Here is a 22,006-nt window from a genome sequence, read left to right on the forward strand (position 1 = left end):
TGTGCGAGGGCTTTCTCCAGTTGCGGCAAGTGGGGGCCACTCTTCATCGCGGTGCGCGGGCCTCTCACTATCGCGGCCTCTCTTGTTGCGGAGCACAGGCTCCAGACGCGCAGGCTCAGTAGTTGTGGCTCACGGGCCTAGTTGCTCTGCGGCATGTGGGATCTTCCCAGACCAGGGCTCGAACCCGTGTCCCCCACATTGGCAGGCAGATTCTCAACCACTGCGCCACCAGGGAAGCCCCGAAAATTACTTTTCTTATTCACCCTCATTTTACAGATGAGTCCAGGGAGGTGAAAGGCTGTGCTCACAGCCACAGTGTGAAGAGCAGGCGTACCTCTCGGCTGTTTCTCAATATGCTGTACTGCTGCCTTTAGTTCCGGGCTATGCCCTTGACCAAGTTATTTAAAGCAGCTTAAAAGAAAAGGGGGACGGGCTTCCCTGGTGGCGCAGTGGTTAAGAATCTGCTTGCCAATGCAGGGGACCGGGAAGATCCCATGTGCCGTGTACCAACTAAGCCCGTGCGCCACAACTACTGAGCCTGCGCTCTAGAGCCTGCGTGCCACGACTACTGAAGCCCGCGCGCCTAGAGCCCGTGCTCCACAACAGGAGAAACCACTGCAGTGAGAAGCCCGCACACCGCAACAAAGAGTAGCCCCCGCTCGCCGCAACTAGAGAAAGACTGCACGCAACAACGAAGACACAATGCAGCCGAAAATGAAATAAATTTATAAAAAGGGGGGAAATTTCTTGAAATGGTATAAATTGGAATTTTAATTATGGGAATATTACCTACACCTTTCAAATAGACTGCCCACCTTTTTTGTGCAGTAAATCGAAGTAACAGTGTTGACCTTTAACCCTAGAAGTACCTCTCAGAAGCAAAGCTAGTGGAAGGTTACTTTTTTCCCTCATTTATAAGAGTGCCTCACTCACTCAACTCTTCCCCTAACATGAGGAACGGAGGGTCCTGCGGCGAGTCACAGGCTCAGCGCCTGCCGGTCATGTGTCCTTGCTGCTGCTCCTGAGTGTCCACGGTCCCCTCCCGGGACAGAAGCCAACACGTTTGCGCGTGTCAGGCACACAGCTGCAGGAGTGAGCAAAGACCCGGGAAGCTAAGTCACACTTCGCTTAGTAAGGGTCTCCTTGCTCTCCTCCACCAAAGCACATAGCTAGCAGAACGTAGGAAAATAAACAACAGGGCTTTAATCCTCTGAAATAAAATTTTAAATTTAACATTTAAAACATACCAAGCACGCAGTCCTCAGATTTCTAAGAAAGTCCATCTTACTAGGGAAAGTACCTTCTGATCATTAGTAACTAGTTGGGTATAGATTTAAACCTTTCTATAAAGAGACGAACAAACAGGACAAAAGTAACTGAGCGTGTCAAATTCAGTTACTGGCAAAATAAGGAGGTGAGGACGTTAGGGTGTGCCCGCGGGTCTCACATCTCCCAAAGCCAGAAGATGATCGCTCTTAGCAGCGAGCCAGTAACTGATCATGAACGAACTCAAATATGTTCCTCACCAAGGGCATCGTACAACTTTTCTCAGCAAGAAAAATGTTTAACCCCTCGCCTTGCCCTCCCCGAGTGACGGGTGGCGGGCTGAGCGGTCCAGGAAGTCGCGTGCTACGGGGAGACGCAGTGTAGCCGGCGCAGCCAGCTAGCCAACAGCAGGATTCCCGAAGACCTTTTATTCACTTGAAATACTCTGACGTCCCCCGAGTCTGAGGAGACACGGTGTTTTTCCCGATACCTTAGGGTCCAGTAGCGTCCCGCCGGCCTGTCCCGTAAGCACGTGGAACTAGTAACTCCCGAATGTTCATTAACACAACTGTGCAACTGGCTTACTTCCTGTCCAGCCACTGGTCACTAAAGCCTGGCAACAAGGTTTAGGAAAAGGTCAAGCGCACCCGCAGACGAGAAAAGATGAAGCGGCCCGAGTCAGCGAGTGATCCTAACAAAGCCCCGGAGCCCGTGAGGGCCGCTACGCCTCCTTCACCACCCCAACCAGGGCGGGTCTCAGGGTGCGCCCGTGCAGCTTGTACCCCACTTTGTTAACGAGCGCCACCATGCCCGGCTCCTTGCCCTCAACCGGCGTGTGGAACAAGGCCTCGTGCTCGTAGGGGTCGAACTTGGCCCCCACAGGGTTCAGCCGGAGTAAGCCATGCTTCCTGAACACCTTCTGGATCTGGACCTCAGTCATCACGAGCCCCTCGTAGAGGTTCTTCAGGTGCGGGTTATCGTCTCTAATCTCCTCCTTTGGGACACACTGTGTTGCCTTCTCCAGAATGTCTGCCACCTCCAGCAAGTCCTTGCAGAAGCCCTGAATGCCTACACGAAGTTAAAGAAGAACAGCATTTGCATTCCGTATCAACTGCATGGGCAACTCAAAACTATAAGCCCTGTTTATGTCACACGTGGGCTATTTAATGACACCTTTTCAAATCACTAATTTGCCCTAGAATTTCAATGGCTGGATTAAAAAACAGACAAACTTTTCTGGGGTTTAGACAAAAGCCAATGAGGAATAAAGACCAGCAGCGGAAAACCTGCAGAACCACCATCAGTCCTGCTCCAGGCTAAGAGGACATGCAAACCCCGGAGCACGTCGTTCCCGCAGACAGCAGAGCCAGGAAGGGGCCCAGGTGGCCGCCTCAGCTAAAGAGCATGGGGCCTGGGGCCACATTCCTGGCCATCACCGAACTGCCCGTGTGATCCTGGTTAACCTCTCCGGGTCTCAGCTTCTTTGGTTATACAACAGGGATAACAGTACCTAACACAGTGAGGCTATGAGGACAAAACCACACACACTCAGAGCACCTAGAACACTAAGTACTCAATACACGTTAGCAATTATTTGGCACCGTGGGGTAAAAGTTACCGGGACACACCCCAAGCCTTAACCTTTACCTAACAAAAGAAATAACGTGTTAAAAAACTTCGCATAAATACAGACGTTTGTGGTTCCAAGACAATGCTTCAGCTGCTGAACGAAGGAGGTCAGGGCGCGTGAGAGGCCCACATGGGGTCAGCTCCCCTGGCCCGCCCCACCCTGGCCCTGGCAGTGCAGCAACCGTGAGGCTCCAGCGCGGCCCACTCAAGGCTTCTCGGGTCTTGAAGGCTGTGCGCTTCGAAGGAGGCAGCGCTCGTTTTAGGCTTTACCCTTTCACACAGGGTTTTCACCCCACTGCTTTAAAATGAAATTAAAATTCCACCTATCCGATAAAGATGGGAGCGTCTATTAACGATTAACCCTGTGCTAGCTCCCGGGGAATGTCTGCCCACATGGAACGTATGGTCTCTGAGACACGCAGGAAATGGTCACACAAGTGGCAAGTACAATCACAATCATACTTACACAAGGCGCACTCATGAGTGCTGAGGACAGATTAACCTAAGGGACGCGGTTCGGCAGGGTAGGCGGAGGAAGGTTCCAGGAACCGAGGCCTGGAGAGTCGGGAGGGAGCCACGCGTCGGAGGAACTGAGGGCGGCCAGCCTACCAGGAAGATGCAGACCCAGAGTAGCTGGAGGTTCCAGACGGGGCAGTGGAATGGGCAGAGGTCTGCTGGGGCCACTCTGCCTGGGGTGTGGAGCAGGGATGCAAGAGCTGAAGCTGGCCTGGACCAGAGCGGAGGCAGCAGAGACAAGTGGATGAACCAGAGTCCAGGCATCACCACTCACTGGAAGGGAGGGGAGTGGGCTTGAGGGAGGAGAGGGTAGTTCACATGCCTGACCTAAACACCTGGGTGGGCAACGGTATCATTTACTCACATGAGGAAGAAAGGAAGCACAGGCAGAGGGGAGAATCCAGTTTAAAATACCCGTGAGACATCCAGGTAAAGACACACAGGACTAGAACGCAGAAGAAATGTCTGAACTGGAAAGAGAACCTGTGCGTGGATGCCATCCAGACCCGTGGGAGGGCAAGTCAGCAGGGGAGACGGCGAGAGGAGGAGGGGAGGCCTGCTCCGCGCCCTGAAGAACCCAGACACGCGGAGGGCGACAGACACGCAGCCAGTGCAGGGGATGACCAGAAAGAGGAAGAAGAACAGGAGTTGAGGTGACTGCATCCAGGAACGAAGAGTGTTCCCAGAAGAAGTGAAGCGCCGTTGTTAAGGGGCCCGCGAGGGGAAGGGTGGGGCCCGCCATGGCAGCCTCTTGCTGGGTGCCGCCTTTATGAGCTCTGGGGGTGCCAGTGCCAGGGGGCTGCCCACACGTGGAGGTGAGACTGAAAGCAGAGCCCCCTCCCCGCGGCCGTATGATCCACGCCACTGCCGCCGACTCTGTAAACTCAGCAGCGCGCGCGGGACATCCGAGTGGAAACGGGTGCTCCCGCGGTGGGGACAGGTCCGGCCCTCGCTGCTGTGGGCTTTGTGAGCACGCACAGAGGCAGGGCCGGGGTCTGGGCTGCCCCCACGGCTCCCACGGCAGGTCCCGGCGCACGACTACTCCAGTCCTGGTACGTGACCTCTGGATCTGTGCTGGTGGTTTTGTGCACAGAGCACCTGAGGGACCCCAGGGCCGACTGCCTGCATTCCCACAGCGCAGGCGGGGCTGAGGGCAGTGTGACAACAGCGCACTTCGTGAGCCCGCACAACGGGTGACAGATGGCATCACAGAGCACACTCCCTGGTGGATGGCTCTGGTGGAGGGACGGTGAGTGGCTCCCCTTCCAGCGGGAGCGCTCCAGTCCTGCCCGCCCCACAAGGCAGCTCAGAAACGGACCTGGGGGCCTCTATTCCAACAACCAGGGAGCAGGACCTGCCCCCAACAGGGCTGTGACAGCCACAGAGCAGAGAGGAGGCCCCGCTCAAATCCAGTGCTGACTCTGGTCCCCACACCACCAGTCACACCTCCTATCAAGGGGATAATGGCCAGGACACGATGAGGAAAGAGGCGGCAGGCATCCACACTAAAAACAGGCCTTGGGCCTTCCCTGGTGGTGCAGTGGTTAAGAATCCGCCTGCCAATGCGGAGGACATGGGTTCGAGCCCTGGTCTGGGAAGATCCCACATGCCGCAGAGCAACTAAGCCCATGCACCACAACTACTGAAGCCCGCACACCTAGAGCCTGCATGCTGCAACTACTGAAGCCCACGTGCCTAGAGCCCGTGCTCCGCAACAAGAGAAGCCACCGCAATGAGAAGCCCGCGCACCGCAACGAAGAGTAGCCCCCGCTCGCCACAACTAGAGAAAGCCCGTGTGCAGCAACAAAGACCCAATGCAGCCAAAAATAAATAAATAAAATACAATAAATAAAAAACTCACTACAAACAACAGTCCAGGACCAGATGGCTTCACAGGCGAATTCTACCAAACACACAAAGATCCTATACCAATTCTTCTCAAACTCTTCCAAAAGACTGAAGAGGAAGGACACTATGAAGCCACCATCACCCTGATACCAAAACCAGACAGAGACACTACCAAAAAAGAAAATTACAGGCCAATATCTTTGATGAATACATATGCAAAAATTCTCAACAAAATATTAGCAAACCGAATCCAACAACACATAAAAAAGATCATATACCACGACCAAGTTGGATTCACCCCAGGGTCATAAGAATGGTTCAACATATGCAAATCAACCAATGCGATACACCACATCAACAGAAGAGGGCTTCCCTGGTGGCGCAGTGGTTGAGAATCTGCCTGCCAATGCAGGGCACACGGGTTCGAGCCCTGGTCTGGGAAGATCCCACATGCCGTGGAGCAACTGGGCCTGTGAGCCACAATTACTGGGCCTGCGCGTCTGGAGCCTGTGCTCCGCAACAAGAGAGGCCGCGATAGTGAGAGGCCCACGCACCGTGATGAAGAGTGGCCTCCGCTTGCCACAACTAGAAGAAAGCCCTCGCACAGAAATGAAGACCCAACACAGCCGTAAATAAATAAATAAATAAATAAAAATTAAAAAAACAAAAAACAAAAGAGAAGACAAGATCATCTCAGTAGATGCAGAAAAAGCATCTGATAAAATCCAACAACCGTTCATGATAAAAACTCTTATAAAAGTAGGTATAGAGGAAACACCTCAACATAATTAAAGCTATTTACGACAAACACACAGCCAACATAATACTTTGGTGAAAAGCTGAAAACCTTCCCACTAAAATCTGGAAAAAGACAAGGATGCCCACTTTCACGACTTCTATTCAACACAGTACTGGAAGTCCTAGCCACAGGAATCACACAAGAAAAAGAAATAAAAGGTATCCAAAATGGTAGGGAAGAGGTAGAACTGTCATATGCAGATAACATGATACTATATTTTGAAAACCCTAAAGACTCCATATAAAAACTACTAGAACTGATGAAGGAATTCAGCAAGATAGCAGGATACAAGATTAACATACAGAAACTGGTTACATTTCTTTACACTAACAATGAAATATCAGAAAAGGAATGTAAAAAAAAAAACCTCTTAAAATCCCATCAAATAATACTTAGGAATAAACCTGAAAAGGAGGTGAAAGACTTACATGCTGAGAACTGTAAACCATTAGTAAAGGAAACTGAAGATGATTCAAAGAAATGGAAAGATATCCTGTGCTCTTGGACTGGAAGAATTAACATTGTTAAAATGGCCATACTACCCAAAGCAATCTACAGATTTAACGTGATCCCTATCAAATTACCCATGACATTCTCCACAGAACTAGAACAAATAATCCTAAAATTTATACGGAACCACAAAAAACTCAGAACTGCCAAAACAATCCTGAGGAAAAAGAACAAAGCTGGAGGCATAACCCTCCCAGACTTCAGACAATACTGCAAAGCTACAGTAATCAAAACAGCATGGTACTGGCACAACGACAAACATATAGATCAATGGAACAGAATAGAGAGCCCAGCAATACACCCACACACCTATAGTCAAGTAATCTTTGACAAAGGAAGCAAGAATATTCAATGGAGAAAAGACAGTCTCTTTAGCAAGTGGTGTTAGGAGAGTTGGATAGCCACAGGTCAATCAATGAAGTTAGAACACAACCTCTCACCATACACACAAATAAACTCAAAATGGCTTAAAGGATTAACCAAGATGGTGGAGTAGAAGGACGTGCTCTCACTCCCTCTTGCGAGAGCACGAGAATCACAACTGGCTGCTGGACAATCATTGACAGGAAGACCCTGGACTTCACCAAGGAGGAAACCCCACGTCCAAGGACAGAGGAGAAGCCACAGTGAGACGGTAGGAGGGGCGCAATCAGAGTAAAATCAAATCCCATAACTGCTGGGTGGGTGACTCACAGACTGGCGAACACTTATACCACAGAAGTCCACCCACTGGAGTGAAGGTTCCGAGCCCCACGTCAGGCTTCCCAACCTGGGGGTCCGGCAACGGGAGGAGGAATTCCTAGAGAATCAGACTTTGAAGCCTAGTGGGATTTGACTGCAGGACTTCTACAGGACTGGGGGAAACAGAGACCCCACTCTTGGAGGGCACACACAAAGTAGTGTGCGCATCGGGACCCAAGGGAAGGAGCAGTGACCCTGGGGGAGACTGAACCAGACCTACCTGCTGGTGTTGGGGGGTCTCCTGCAGAGGCGGGGGGTGGCTCTGTTTCACCATGGGGACAAGGACACTGGCAGCGGAGGTTCTGGGAAGTGCTCCTTGGCGTGAGCCCTCCCAGAGTCTGCCATTAACCCCACCAAAGAGCCCAGGTAGGCTCCAGTGTTGGGTTGCCTCAGGCAAAACAACAGGGAGGGAACCCAGCCCCACCCATCAACAGTCAAGTGGATTAAAGTTTTACTGAGCTCTGACCGCCACAGCAACGGTCAGCTCTACCCACCACCAGAGCCTCCCATCAAGCCTCTTAGATAGCCTCAACCACCAGAGGGCAGACAGCAGAAGCAAGAAAAACTACAATCCTGCAGCCTGTGGACCAAAAACCACAGTTACAGAAAGACAAGATGAAAAGGCAGAGGGCTATGTACCAGATGAAGAAAAAGAAAAAACCCCAGAAAAACAACTAAATGAAGTGGAGATAGGCAACCTTCCAGAAAAAGAATTCAGAATAATGATAGTGAAGATGATCCAGGACCTCGGAATAAGAATGGAGGCAAAGATTGAGAAGATGCAAGAAATGATTAACAAAGACCTCGAAGAATTAAAGAACAAACAAACAGAGATGACCAATACAATAACTGAAATGAAAACTACACTAGAAGGAATCAGTAGCAGAATAACTGAGGCAGAAGAACGGATAAGTGACCTGGAAGACAGAATGGTGGAATTCACTGCTGCGGAACAGAATAAAGAAAAAAGAATGAAAAGAAATGAAGACAGCCTAAGAGACCTCTGGGACAACATTAAACGCAACAACATTCGCATTATAGGGGTCCCAGAAGGAGAAGAGAGAGAGAAAGGACCAGAGAAAATATTTGAAGAGATTATAGTCAAAAACTTCCCTAACATGGGAAAGGAAATAGCCACCCAAGTCCAGGAAGCGCAGAGAGTCCCATACAGGATAAACCCAAGGAGAAACACGCCGAGACACATAGTAATCAAAGTGGCAAAAATTAAAGACAAAGAAAAATTATTGAAAGCAGCAAGGGAAAAACGACAAAAAACATACAAGGGAACTCCCATAAGGTTAACAGCTGATTTCTCAGCAGAAACTCTACAAGCCAGAAGGGAGTGGCATGATATACTTAAAGTGATGAAAGGGAAGAACCTACAACCAAGATTACTCTACCCTGCAAGGATCTCATTTAGATTTGATGGAGAAATCAAAAGCTTTACAGACAAGCAAAAGCTACGAGAATTCAGCACCACCAAACCAGCTCTACAACAAATGCTAAAGGAACTTCTCTAAGTGGGAAACACAAGAGAAGAAAAGGGCCTAGAAAAACAAACCCAAAACAATTAAGAAAATGGTCATAGGAACATACATATCGATAATTACCTTAAATGTGAATGGATTAAATGCCCCAACCAAAAGACATAGACTGGCTGAATGGATACAAAAACAAGACCCATCTATATGCTGTCTACAAGAGACCCACTTTAGACCTAGGGACACATACAGACTGAAAGTGAGGGGATGGAAAAAGATATTCCATGCAAATGGAAATCAAAAGAAAGCTGGAGTAGCTATACTCATATCAGATAAAATAGACTTTAAAATAAAGAATGTTACAAGAGACAAGGAAGGACACTACATAATGATCCAGGGATCAATCCAAGAAGAAGATATAACAATTATAAATATATATGCACCCAACATACGAGCACCTCAATACATAAGGCAACTGCTAACAGCTATAAAAGAGGAAATCGACAGTAACACAATAATAGTGGGGGACTTTAACACCTCACTTACAACAATGGACAGATCATCCAAAATGAAAATAAATAAGGAAACAGAAGCTTTAAATGACACAATAGACCAGTTAGATTTAATTGATATATATAGGACATTCCATCCAAAAAGAGATTACACGTTCTTCTCAAGTGCACACGGAACATTCTCCAGGATAGATCACATCTTGGGTCACAAATCAAGCCCCAGTAAATTTAAGAAAATTGAAATCATATCAAGCATCTTTTCTGACCACAACGCTATGGAGATTAGAAATGAATTACAGGGAAAAAAACGTAAAAAAGACAAACACATGGAGGCTAAACAATACGTTACTAAATAACCAAGAGATCACTGAAGAAATCAAAGAGGAAATCAAAAAATACCTAGAGACAAATGACAATGAAAACACGACGACCCAAAACCTATGGGATGCAGCAAAAGCAGTTCTAAGAGGGAAGTTTATAGCTATACAAGCCTATCTAAAGAAACAAGAAAAATCTCAAGTAAACAATCTAACCTTACACCTAAAGGAACTAGAGAAAGAACAAACAAAACCCAAAGTTAGCAGAAGGAAAGAAATCATAAAGATCAGAGCTGAAATAAATGAAATAGAAACAAAAAATACAATAGCAAAGATCAATAAAACTAAAAGTTGGTTCTTTGAGAAGATAAACAAAATTGATAAGCCATTAGCCAGACTCATCAAGAAAAAGAGGGAGAGGACTCAAATCAATAAAATCAGAAATGAAAAAGGAGAAGTTACAACAGACACCACAGAAATACAAAGCATCCTAAGAGACTACTACAAGCAACTTTATGCCAATAAAATGGACAACCTGGAAGAAATGGACAAATTTTTAGAAAGGTATAACCTTCCAAGACTGAACCAGGAAGAAACAGAAAATATGAAGAGACCAATCACAAGTAATGAAATTGAAACTGTGATTAAAAATCTTCCAACAAACAAAAGTCCAGGACCAGATGGCTTCACAGGTGAATTCTATCAAACATTTAGAGAAGAGCTAACACCTATCCTTCTCAAACTCTTCCAAAAAATTGCAGAGGAAGGAACACTCCCAAACTCATTCTATGAGGCCACCATCACCCTGATACCAAAACCAGACAAAGACACTACAAAAAAAGAAAATTACAGACCAATATCACTGATGAATATAGATGCAAAAATCCTCAACAAAATACTAGCAAACAGAAACCCACAACACATTAAAGGGATCATACACCACGATCAAGTGGGATTTATCCCAGAGATGCAAGGATTCTTCAATATACGCAAATCAATCAATGTGATACACCATATTAACAAATTGAAGAATAAAAACCATATGATCATCTCAATAGATGCAGAAAAAGCTTTTGACAAAATTCAACACCCATTTATGATAAAAACTCTCCAGAAAGTGGGCATAGAGGGAACCTACCTCAACATAATAAAGGCCATATGTGACAAACCCACAGCAAACATCATTCTCAATGGTGAAAAACTGAAAGCATTTCCTCTAAGATCAGGAACGAGACAAGGATGTCCACTCTCACCACTATTATTCAACATAGTTCTGGAAGTCCTAGCCACGGCAATCAGAGAAGAAAAAGAAATAAAAGGAATACAATTTGGAAAAGAAGTAAAACTGTCACTGTTTGCAGATGACATGATACTATACATAGAGAATCCTAAAACTGCCACCAGAAAACTGCTAGAGCTAATTAATGAATATGGTAAAGTTGCAGGATACAAAATTAATGCACAGAAATCTCTTGCATTCCTATACACTAATGATGAAAAATCTGAAAGAGAAATTATGGAAACACTCCCATTTACCATTGCAACAAAAAGAATAAAATACCTAGGAATAAACCTACCTAGGGAGACAAAAGACCTGTATGCAGAAAACTATAAGACACTGATGAAAGAAATTAAAGATGATACCAACAGATGGAGAGATATACCATGTTCTTGGATTGGAAGAATCAACATTGTGAAAATGAGTATACTACCCAAAGCAACCTACAGATTCAATGCAATCCCTATCAAATTACCAATGGCATTTTTTACAGAGCTAGAACAAATCATCTTAAAATTTGTATGGAGTTACAAAAGACCCCAAATAGCCAAAGCAGTCTTGAGGGAAAAAAATGGAGCTGGAGGAATCAGACTCCCTGACTTCAGACTATACTACAAAGCTACAGTAATCAAGACAATATGGTACTGGCACAAAAACAGAAACATAGATCAATGGAACAAGATAGAAAGCCCAGAGATTAACCCACGCACCTATGGTCAACTAATCTATGACAAAGGAGGCAAAGATATACAATGGAGAAAAGACAGTCTCTTCAATAAGTGGTGCTGGGAAAACTGGACAGCTACATGTAAAAGAATGAAATTAGAATACTCCCTAACACCATACACAAAAATAAACTCAAAATGGATTCGAGACCTAAATATAAGACTGGACACTATAAAACTCTTAGAGGAAAACATAGGAAGAACACTCTTTGACATAAATCACAGCAAAATCTTTTTTGATCCACCTCCTAGAGTAATGGAAATAAAAACAAAAATAAACAAATGGGACCTAATGAAACTTCAAAGCTTTTGCACAGCAAAGGAAACCATAAACAAGACGAAAAGACAACCCTCAGAATGGGAGAAAATATTTGCAAACGAATCAACGGACAAAGGATTAATCTCCAAAATATATAAACAGCTCATTCAGCTCAATATTAAAGAAACAAACACCCCAATCCAAAAATGGGCAGAAGACCTAAATAGACATTTCTCCAAAGAAGACATACAGACGGCCACGAAGCACATGAAAAGATGCTCAACATCACTAATTATTAGAGAAATGCAAATCAAAACTACAATGAGGTATCACCTCACACCAGTTAGAATGGGCATCATCAGAAAATCTACAAACAACAAATGCTGGAGAGGGTGTGGAGAAAAGGGAACCCTCTTGCACTGTTGGTGGGAATGTAAATTGATACAGCCACTATGGAGAACAATATGGAGGTTCCTTTAAAAAACTAAAAATAGAGTTACCATATGACCCAGCAATACCACTACTGGGCATATACCCAGAGAAAACCGTAATTCAAAAAGACACATGCACCCGAATGTTCATTGCAGCACTATTTACAATAGCCAGGTCATGGAAGCAACCTAAATGCCCATCAACAGACAAATGGATAAAGAAGTTGTGGTACATATATACAATGGAATATTACTCAGCCATAAAAAGGAACGAAATTGAGTCATTTGTTGAGAAGTGGATGGATCTAGAGACTGTCATATAGAGTGAAGTAAGTCAGAAAGAGAAAAACAAATATCATATATTAATGCATGTATGTGGAACCTAGAAAAATGGTACAGATGAGCCGGTTTGCAGGGCAGAAGTTGAGACACAGATGTAGAGAATGGACATATGGACACCAAGGGGGGAAAACTGCGGTGGGGTGGGGATGGTGGTGTGCTGAACTGGGCGATTGGGATTGACATGTATACACTGATGTGTATAAAATTGATGCCTAATAAGAACCTGCAGTATAAAAAAACAAACAAAACAACTAATAGTAAACTTTCATTGGGTTATTTGTATGGAAATATGTTAATATAAATGTTTCAGACATTACATGAAATTTCTAAAAATCTTATATTTGTATTTGTATGGAAATATGTATGGAAATATGTTAATATAAATGTTTCAGACATTACATGAAATTTCTAAAAATCTTATACGTTCTGGTATAATGTTATAAGTAATAATCCTAGTTATTACTTTAAAATGTATATCTCAGAAATAACTAATTTTCTTGTCAACTGCATTATTATGAACTTTCATCAAATCTGTAACTGTGGTCACTTTTAAGTCTTGTCATTTACAGACAGTTCTGGGTGTACTCTGATGCTTTTGCAAGTATGTTCCTATAAAAGGGTTTCATCTTCAAGAAATTCATGGAAAAGACTCTGACAAGTACAGGTTTCTGGTAACTGACTGTACTGCTGAACTGAATGAATAAGCATTTTCAGAACTCTAATGAAAAACTGATGAACTCAAAAAAGTGCTAACAAAAGATCAAGATGAAAAAAAAATTTAATTACATGGGACTGAGTGAACTGATGAGGATGAGTATAATTTTTGTGACTTTCTGTCTGAATTAAAAAAAAAAAAATCCCGCAAGGTCTCAGAGGCAAAGAATATACAAATCAATTTTCACTGCAAAGTAAAGGAGCTGTTACAGTGGAGGATTACTGGACTGAATGTCAATATTATAACATAGTATGAGTGTGTTTCAGGTTTGGTAATTGCAATCATTGTTGCTTTTGTTGTGGTCATCCATGTACAATGCTTGGTGTCAGTCTATTTATCTCTTGTAAAAATAAAATACAGTGTGTGTGTGTGAAAAAAAAAAATGGCTTAAAGACCTAAATATAAGACAAGACACCATAAAACTCCTACAAGAGAACATAGGCAAAACATTTTCTGACATAAATTGTACCAATGTTTTCTCAGGTCAGTCTCCCAAGGCAATAGAGATAAAAGCAAAAATAAACAAATGGGTCCTATCAAACTTATAAGCTTTAGCACAGCAAAGGAAACTATAAACAAAACAAAAAGACAACATACAGACCGGGAGAAAATATTTGCAAATGATGCAACCTACAAGGGCTTAATTTCCAAAATATACAAACAGCTCATAAAACTCAATAACAAAAAACCAAACAACTCAATCAAAAAATGGGCAAAAGACCAAAATAGACATTTCTCCAAAGAAGACATACAGATGGCCAATAAGCACATGAAAAGATGCTCAACATTGTTAATTATTAGAGAAATGCAAATCAAAACTACAATGAGGTACCACCTCACACCAGTCAGAATGGCCACCATTAAAAAGTCTACAAATAACAAATGCTGGAGAGGGTGTGGAGAAAGGGGAACACTCCCATACTGTTGGTGGGAATGTAAATTGGTACAGCTACTATGGAGAACAGTATGGAGGTTCCGCAAAAAACTAAAACTAGAGTTGCCATATGATCCAGCAATCCCACTCCTGGGCATACATCCAGACAAAACCATAATTCAAAAAGATACATGCACTCCTATGTTCACAGCTGCACTATTTACAATAGCCAAGACATGGAAACATAGAAATGTTCACTGACAGATGAATGGATAAAAAAATGTGGTATATATGTATATTCAATGGAATATGACTCAGCCATAAAAAAAAGAACGAAATTATGCCATTTGAAGCAACACAGATGCAACTAGAGATTATCATACCAAGTGAAGTAAGTCAGAAAGAGGAAGACAAATACCATATGACATCACTTATATGTGGAATCTAAAGTATGGCACAAATGAACCTATCTATGAAACAGAAACAGAATCACAGGCACAGAGAACAGACTTGTGGTTGCCAAGGCAGGGGGGTGGGGAAGGGATGGAGTGGGAGTCTGGGATGAGCAGATGCAAACTACTATATATGGAATGGATAAACAACAAGGTCCTACTGTAGAGCACAGGGAATTACATTCAATATCCTGTGATAAACCAAAATGGAAAAGAATATAAAAAAAGGAATATATATATGTGTAACTGAATCACTTTGCTGTACAGCAGAAATTAACAACATTGTACATCAACTAGACTTCAATAAAATTAAAAAAAAAAAAGATTTGTTCTCTGTGTTGAACTTGGATCTTATCAATAGTTTCCACTGTGAGCACCTAAGGTCTTACTGTGAACCTGAGGTTCTGCATCTACAACAAGGGGACCGGAAGCTCCGTCCCCATAGGTACTCAAATGGTAGCCTTCTGGGTAATCAACACAACACATCTGGGGTTGGGAGACGAGCCTCAGTGCCAGCGCCATTACCAGGTTTGTGCTGAATGGCAAGTCATTTCAGCCTCACTGATCTCGACTGTAAAAACGGGAAGGATGATGACAGAAACATACAAAGGTGGCAATGCAGACAGCGTCTGAGGAGGTCCTAAGTGAGACCAATGTTAGGGCTGCTCCAGCTAAGGAACTGAGCCTCACAGAGCCGACCTCCTAGTTACCTGCAGGCTCACACTGAGGTCTTTGTGTGGAAGAGCAAACGATACGCTCCTCATTGAAGGAATCACGCTCACCACTCCAAGTGCGAGTCATAAGGGCAATTGTGCTCCTTCTAGACAACGGCTGACCCATCTCAGAAACTGGAGGGGGTGCAACCAGCAGGCTCCCCACCTCCTCACGGGGCTAATCACTTTGCCTGGCACTCTGATACCCCCCTTCCTTGCCCCATGTTTCCCCACGATCAATATCATATAATGTTGAAAGTTACCATATAGTTTCGCCTCCTCCACCAATTTTTGGCTCCTCTGCCGCAAGTTCTCACTATCTGCTAAAGCTCGCTTATATTTTTCCTTAAAAAAAAGAAAGGGAGAAAGAAAGACTGATTCACATGAATTAAATATGGAACAAATTCATAGGAAAGCAAATCTGATATAATAAACTCCAAGTCAAAACACAAGTAACAGCTATCATCACGTTTGAGATTCTGGGTTAGACAGCTGCTGCTTAATAAACAGAAACAAATTAACCTGCGTCACTATTTCCACCAAGTGGGGAATAAGATGGGCAGGTGTCGCATATTCATGTAGCCCCCAAGGCCATTCTCTCTCAGTGTATAGCTGGGGAAAGGACAAGGAAAAGCTTCTAGTTTCTCGTGGTTCCAATGGTTCTCCTCAAGGAAGGACCATTCATTCATTCCTCAGCAGAGTCTCCAACTTAAGGGAATCCTAGAACCCCGGTTAGGGGCTGACCCGCCTCAGTTCCCACACCCTGAAGAGAGGTTTAGGAGAACAACGAACCTGAGTGGACAGCTTTGGCCTCTACGCCACAGAAGAGGAAAAACCCCATCAATGAACCTTTGGTATTGTTAACATTGCCCAGATATGATTCAGCTGAAACGTTTATTGTGTACTAATCATGTGAATTCTGGTATCTTCCTCATTTTGAACCAACTTTTCCTGTAATCTCACCCATCTCCTGGAATTTCTATTTTTCATGTGCACCAGGTTACTGTGTTCAGCCTTCAGGCGATTCCAATGCCGTGGTTAAGAGCAAGGCCTCCCAGGCTCAGGCCCTCGCCCTGCCACTCAGTGGCCAGGTGACCTTTGGAAGTTTACCAAACCGTCCTGGACCTCAGTTTCCTCATCTGTAAACAGGGATATTAATGGTTGACTCACAGGGTTGTTGTGAGAACTAATATAAATAAAGGGATTAAAACAGCCCCAACACACAGTATTTGATATTATCATTCTTAAATGCTTACAGAGCTCGATTTGTGCCACTCATGCTTTTCCACATGGGATCATAATCCATATTACTAATCAGTTCATAAAACTCCTACCTCCCTAGGAGAGCACCACGTGGCCGTACCTCTGCCCCCCACCCTTGTCCTTCCCTAAGATCAGCTTAAAGGGCCCTACTGAATAGTCCTCACCTGTAAAGACCATTTTAAGCCTTAATTCAATATAACCTAGGTAGCACACAGAGATGACCCTCATGACAACCAGAGCCACACAGGATTTGGGTTCTATCCCTTCTCCGGTAGTAACTTGTTGTAGGACCCAGCCGTAGTCCTTGGACAATGATGGGATTTGTCCAGCTTCCGTCTCTGTTGTCACGGAGGCTGGCCAGACGTCCTCGGAAAAGGCTCACCTGGAGTTCGAAAGACCACGCTCCCCAAGAGAGCCCGCAGCCTTACCATGGTCTCCTTCAGCTGCTCTTCCAGCTTGGCCTTCTCTTCCATCAGTGTCTTCTCTGCAGAGGGCAGATCTGTCTTCTGTTCATTCTGAGCCACGTCCTCCTCCAAGTTCTGGCCATTGTTCTTCTGCTTTGTAGCTGTGCACAGCAGCCGAGGAGAGGACCTAAAGACAAGTCCACATGCTAGAAGTTAAGATCATGGTTTTTCTGCTTCGTAAAGTCAGATGTATGACTTCAGAAATCAGAGCGGATTTAAAACTATTTGCTACTGACTCATGGGGGAGAGAGGATTTACTCTAGATCCAATAAAGGCAAACTGCATATGACGTATAGAAGCTGTTTGTTGATATAAAGTCTTCTGCAACACATGCCTAAACTAGTATGTCAGTGTACCAAGGCTATGGTACTAACCTCCTCTTCTCCCCACTTTAAACATCTCCTTCTGAGATATGGTCATCCAGACCCCACCACATAGCAATGCAGTAGCTACTACTGGAGGTGAGGCCCAGTGCTGATGCTGATTACAAAGCTAAGGGGCAGAGATCTTGCCCACAGGGTACTTGGGTCATGCAAAAAAGATATCTACACACAAAGAACCATAATGTGAGGTTGAAAGTGATGAAAGAGGAACCATGCACTTTGGGAGGCTCAGAGTAAAATACTTCTAGCTTTGGGGAAATGGAAGGCAATGAAACGGTTTGTGCAGCGGGGCTTTGAAGGATAAGTAAGAGTTCACATAGAGTCAGGAATGGACGAGACAGACCCACTTCAGGAAGAGGGAAGGGCTTGGACAAAGGCATGGAGGTTGGAAAAGCATGGGGATGGTATGTACAGGGGAAATACAAAGAGCTCTAAAACTAATGTTGCAAGAGACTTAAAGTATTACCCAATCTGATCCCCACATGAAAAAGGTTAAGTGATAAACTCAAGGCCACAAAGCCATTAAGGAATGATACACATCTCTGCACCAGGTCCAGTGGAGCTCTTAATTATGCCACAGTCCAACCTGAAAATAAACCACATGCGATTTCTTCCCAGATTAAAAAAAACTGCCTCGATGAACAGGAAAGCTAGGAGTACACAGAACATATGTACAAGGATGTTTACAGCAACCGGAAACAGATCGCTGGTCAGAAGGAGATGGCTGAACAAGCTGTTGCTTCCGTGATCTGGAATACTGAGCAGCTACCAAATAGAATATGTTAAACTGCCATCTTTTGGCTACACCACGGGTGTACTGTGCAGGAAGAAACGCAACTTAGAGAAATGCACAAAACACGACCCTACTTTTATAAACTCAAACCAGAAATCCTGTGTAGGTACATGTGTCTGAGGCCCGCAGAAAGCAATAAGAGGATTCATTAGTCTGTTACCCTGGAGTTGAAATGCAATAACTTTTTACTGTTATTTTTACTTTTGTGATGGAAAAAAACCCTGATAATCTGAAAACTGAGTGTGCTGTTGTGAAGCCTGCCTTTCTTCCTAGATGTCCTGACCTCTGGGTGCGACAGTCACCGCCCTTCTGCAGGTCACCTCCGCTCTACCGACTCCCCTGGAGCGCCAGAGGCTTCCGCAGCAGCCAGAGCGAGTCTTGCTTTGCTTTTCAGGGACGGAGACGGAGGCTCCGGGGGCTCAGTTACTCCGAAAGCTACGCATACAATTCAGCTCTCTAGACTCCCCAACTTGAACCTCTTTCCACAAAACCAGCTCTCAGAGCAGAAATTCACGCTGTCCTGGCAATTAATTCCAGATACAAAAAAATCACAAATTACTTGAGCAAAGAGGCCTTTTCACTCGGGCTTTCCAGGTGGGCTTGTTCCCACACAGTTCTACACCTTGGATCGGGCTGGAATCGCAGCTGCATCCCCGCGCACTACCGTAGTCCCCGCTGCCCGGCCCGCTCTCCCCATCACTCAAGCAGCTCCTGCGGGGAAAGTCCAGCTCCTGCTCTGCGCACCTTCTACCCAGCCTGTCTTCTACCAGATAACCTGGTTCTGGGAAGCTCCCCCAACGCAGAAGGTGCTAAGCACTCGCTAAACTAACTTACGATGCTGGACTGTGAAAAAGCAGAAACCGCAGGCTTAAAAAAAAACACGAAAAAAGAAAAGCCAAGGTGAGGGCACTGCCTCGTGACCCCCGCCGCGGAGTCACCGCTCTTGTCGAAATAAGCCGCTGTCCCCACGGCGGGGCAGGCGCCGCTGCCCTTCTGACCTCAGGCTCCGGTGCACGCGGAGGTGGACGAGGACTCGGGCCGAGCGGAAGGAGCCAGCGCGCCGCCGCCCCGCGCCCCGGGGACCCGCACACGCGGCCGCCTCGTGCCGGCCTGGGCTCGCGGGCGGCTCGGCGCGGCCTCAGGCTCGCGCGGGGCGCCGTCCCACCCTCCCAGGGCCCGCCCCGCGGGCAGCACGGGCAGCGAGGCCGCAGGGCAGCCCCGCGGTGTCCGCGCCCCGCGTTGGGGAACCGCCGCCCACAGCGCCCGGGCCGGAGCCGGGCAGGGCTCGGGTCGGAGGGGACGGGGGCGGCACGCGCACCGCGCCCTTCCTCAGCCCAGGCAGCCGGCGCCCCTTACCTGAGAGACAAGGCCAAAGCCGGGAGGTTGTGCCGCGCCAGCCTCACACACCGAGCCGCCATCACTGCCGCCGGCACTGCGCGCGCACGGGGCATGCGCTGAGGCGGCTGGCCCGTCCCCTCGGCCACCAGGACACTCGCGCAGACTCTGTGCTTCCTTCCCCGCCCAACTACTTCCCCTCAGCCAATCCACCACCGCTTCTCCTCTGATGGACAGATCATACTCACCACTAATTGCCGGTCTTGGAGGCGCACTCTCCCCTCCCCCGGTGGGAGGGGTCTGAGGCCTTCCAGATCCCGAGAAGGTGAGGAGGTGAAAGGTGAAGGAAACCGTGGGAGGAGATTCTCCGCGGAGGGGCGTGGTCAAAGGAAGAACCAATAGGGAGGGAGCATGGGGGTGGGGCGCCGGAAGTGCGAGCTTGAGAGCGCAGAGAGGGGCTAGTCGGTTTTCCCGTCTGGTCGCGCGTTGCAGCTTTCGAGCCGCCCTTTCCTCTGGGTGTCGGCGGTGAGTCGGGGCTGGTATTTGCCCCGTTCTCACTTGCAGCGCGAGCTCCTGGAACCGTGCCGGGCACCGGGCGCTCAGTGTGGGCTAAATGCAAATAGGCCAAGGACAAAAGCACGTCCACGGGCAACCGCAGGACTTTAGAAAAGTCGGTTAAAACAGTGTTAGGGGAGCACCGCCCGTCCTGCCTGTGGCCCCGCGGCGGCGGAGGAGGGGGAAGGGGCGAGGGCTGGTGGCCGGAGGGGACTCCGTCGCTACCTGTGAGTTTTATTAACGCGAAAACCAAAACCCAGGAAGGCGTTGATGCTGGGTGAGGGGAATTGGGTGTGTGTTGTTTTCTGTTTGCGCTCTTCTTTCACCTTCAGTTTTATCAGAGTAAAACACAAAGCATAACAAGATAAGAACAGCACCGAGGAAGGCTCTGGGGACACAGCCAAAGCTCATAAATCCAAATGTTTTCGTTAATCTGTCAAAGGTCAGTGCTACCGTATCATGTGCCACGAAGGACCCGAGGTGCTGGAAGAGGAGGTGTCCCTCAGCTGCTGTCCCTGCAGCGAGGCGCCCTGGGAGCTCTGGCGTGGCCCCTGCTTCAGCACTGCCTGGCCTGCTGTCTCTCCGCCAGGACGGAGGACTGGAGCCTGCAGCGTCCCTGAGATCCCGGGGCTGGAGCCCGTGGTGTCCCAAGTGCAGTGTTGCCTGCATGTCATATTTGGGGGTTTTTTTGTTTTTCTTTAAATTAATTAATTTATTTTTGGTTGCGTTGGGTCTTCGTTCCTGCGCGCGGGCTTTCTCTAGTTGCTGCGAGCGGGGGCTACTCTGTTGCGGTGCGCGGGCTTCTCACTGCGGTGGCTTCTCTTGTTGTGGAGCACGGGCTCTAGGCGCGCCGTCTTCAGTAGTTGTGGCACGCGGGCTTCAGTAGTTGTGGCTTGTGGGCTCTAGAGCGCAGGCTTAGTAGTTGTGGCGCACGGGCTTAGTTGCTCCGCGGCATGTGGGATCTTCCCGGACCAGGGCTCGACCCGTGTCCCCTGCATTGGCAGGCGGATTCTTAACCACTGCGCCACCAGGGAAGCCCCGAAGTTTTCTGTAATAAAATGTAAAACATGTCAGGGGGAGGGATTAATTAGGAGCTTGAGATTAACACACAGACACTACTATATATAAAACAGATAACCAGCAAGGATCTACTGTAGAGCACAGGGAACTCTGCTCAATATTCTGTAATAACCTATATGGAAAAAGACTCTGAAAAAGAATGAATATAGGTATATGTATAACTGAATCACGTTGCTGTACACCTGAAACTAACACAACATTGTAAATCAACTATACTCCAATAAAATTTTTTAAAAAACTTAAAACATGTCATGTTTCTCATTGGCTGTGACCTTGGGCAAGTCATTTAATTGCTCTCAGCATTGATTCCCTCCCTGTAGAACTGGGATTATATCATTTATTGTGAGGTTTAAAAGAGGTACAACTATTCATTTCCTAACTCTTAGGGCTCAAGGGAATCAGATGGGAATCCTGCTGTAAATAGCTCACAGTGCAGCATGGGGACGATCAACAGTGGTAGCCGCTGTGTCCTGAGACAGAGACAAGCACTGGCTGTTGCAGTGGCGATGTTTCTGGGACACTGAATCCCTGGTCCGTCCAGGACAGCCGAGAGGCCAGGCCCCAGATCTACTATTACATCCCAAACGGCAGATTTTCCGGAACAGAGGCCTGTCTGTGCTGCCACCTAGTGGCAGCATTGGGAACTACGCCCTTGGGAGCCTGCTCAGGTAGTTCCCTGAAGTCTGCAACTTCTTTGTCACCTCATTGCAAGTCATCAGCACGC

The 22,006-nt window shown here is 46.5% G+C and overlaps 1 protein-coding gene and 1 long non-coding RNA gene across 4 annotated transcripts; one reads left to right on the plus strand and one right to left on the minus strand.

Annotated features, from left to right (window-relative positions):
- Window positions 1-1,679: 1,679 nt before the first annotated feature.
- Window positions 1,680-19,820, minus strand: GRPEL1 (GrpE like 1, mitochondrial). Its single transcript, XM_082391881.1, has 4 exons — window positions 19,669-19,820; window positions 17,101-17,263; window positions 15,673-15,754; window positions 1,680-2,334 (listed from the first exon to the last, which is right to left on the minus strand). The coding sequence occupies exons 1-4, from the start codon at window positions 19,761-19,763 to the stop codon at window positions 1,988-1,990; spliced, it is 687 nt and encodes a 228-aa protein (XP_082248007.1). The 5' UTR covers window positions 19,764-19,820; the 3' UTR covers window positions 1,680-1,987.
- Window positions 19,821-20,040: 220 nt separating this feature from the next.
- LOC309628657 lies at window positions 20,041-21,527 on the plus strand. Of its 3 annotated transcripts, none has more exons than XR_014244615.1 (2): window positions 20,041-20,493; window positions 20,645-21,527. It is a non-coding gene; the product is annotated as an uncharacterized lncRNA (long non-coding RNA). The 3 variants fall into 3 exon arrangements; XR_014244616.1 differs by having other exon boundaries at window positions 20,041-20,479; XR_014244617.1 differs by having other exon boundaries at window positions 20,041-20,429.
- The last annotated feature ends 479 nt before the right edge of the window (window positions 21,528-22,006 follow it).

The sequence above is a fragment of the Balaenoptera borealis genome (genome assembly GCF_965194805.1).
Source record: "Balaenoptera borealis genome assembly, chromosome: 4".
Taxonomy (NCBI): Eukaryota; Metazoa; Chordata; class Mammalia; order Artiodactyla; family Balaenopteridae; genus Balaenoptera; species Balaenoptera borealis.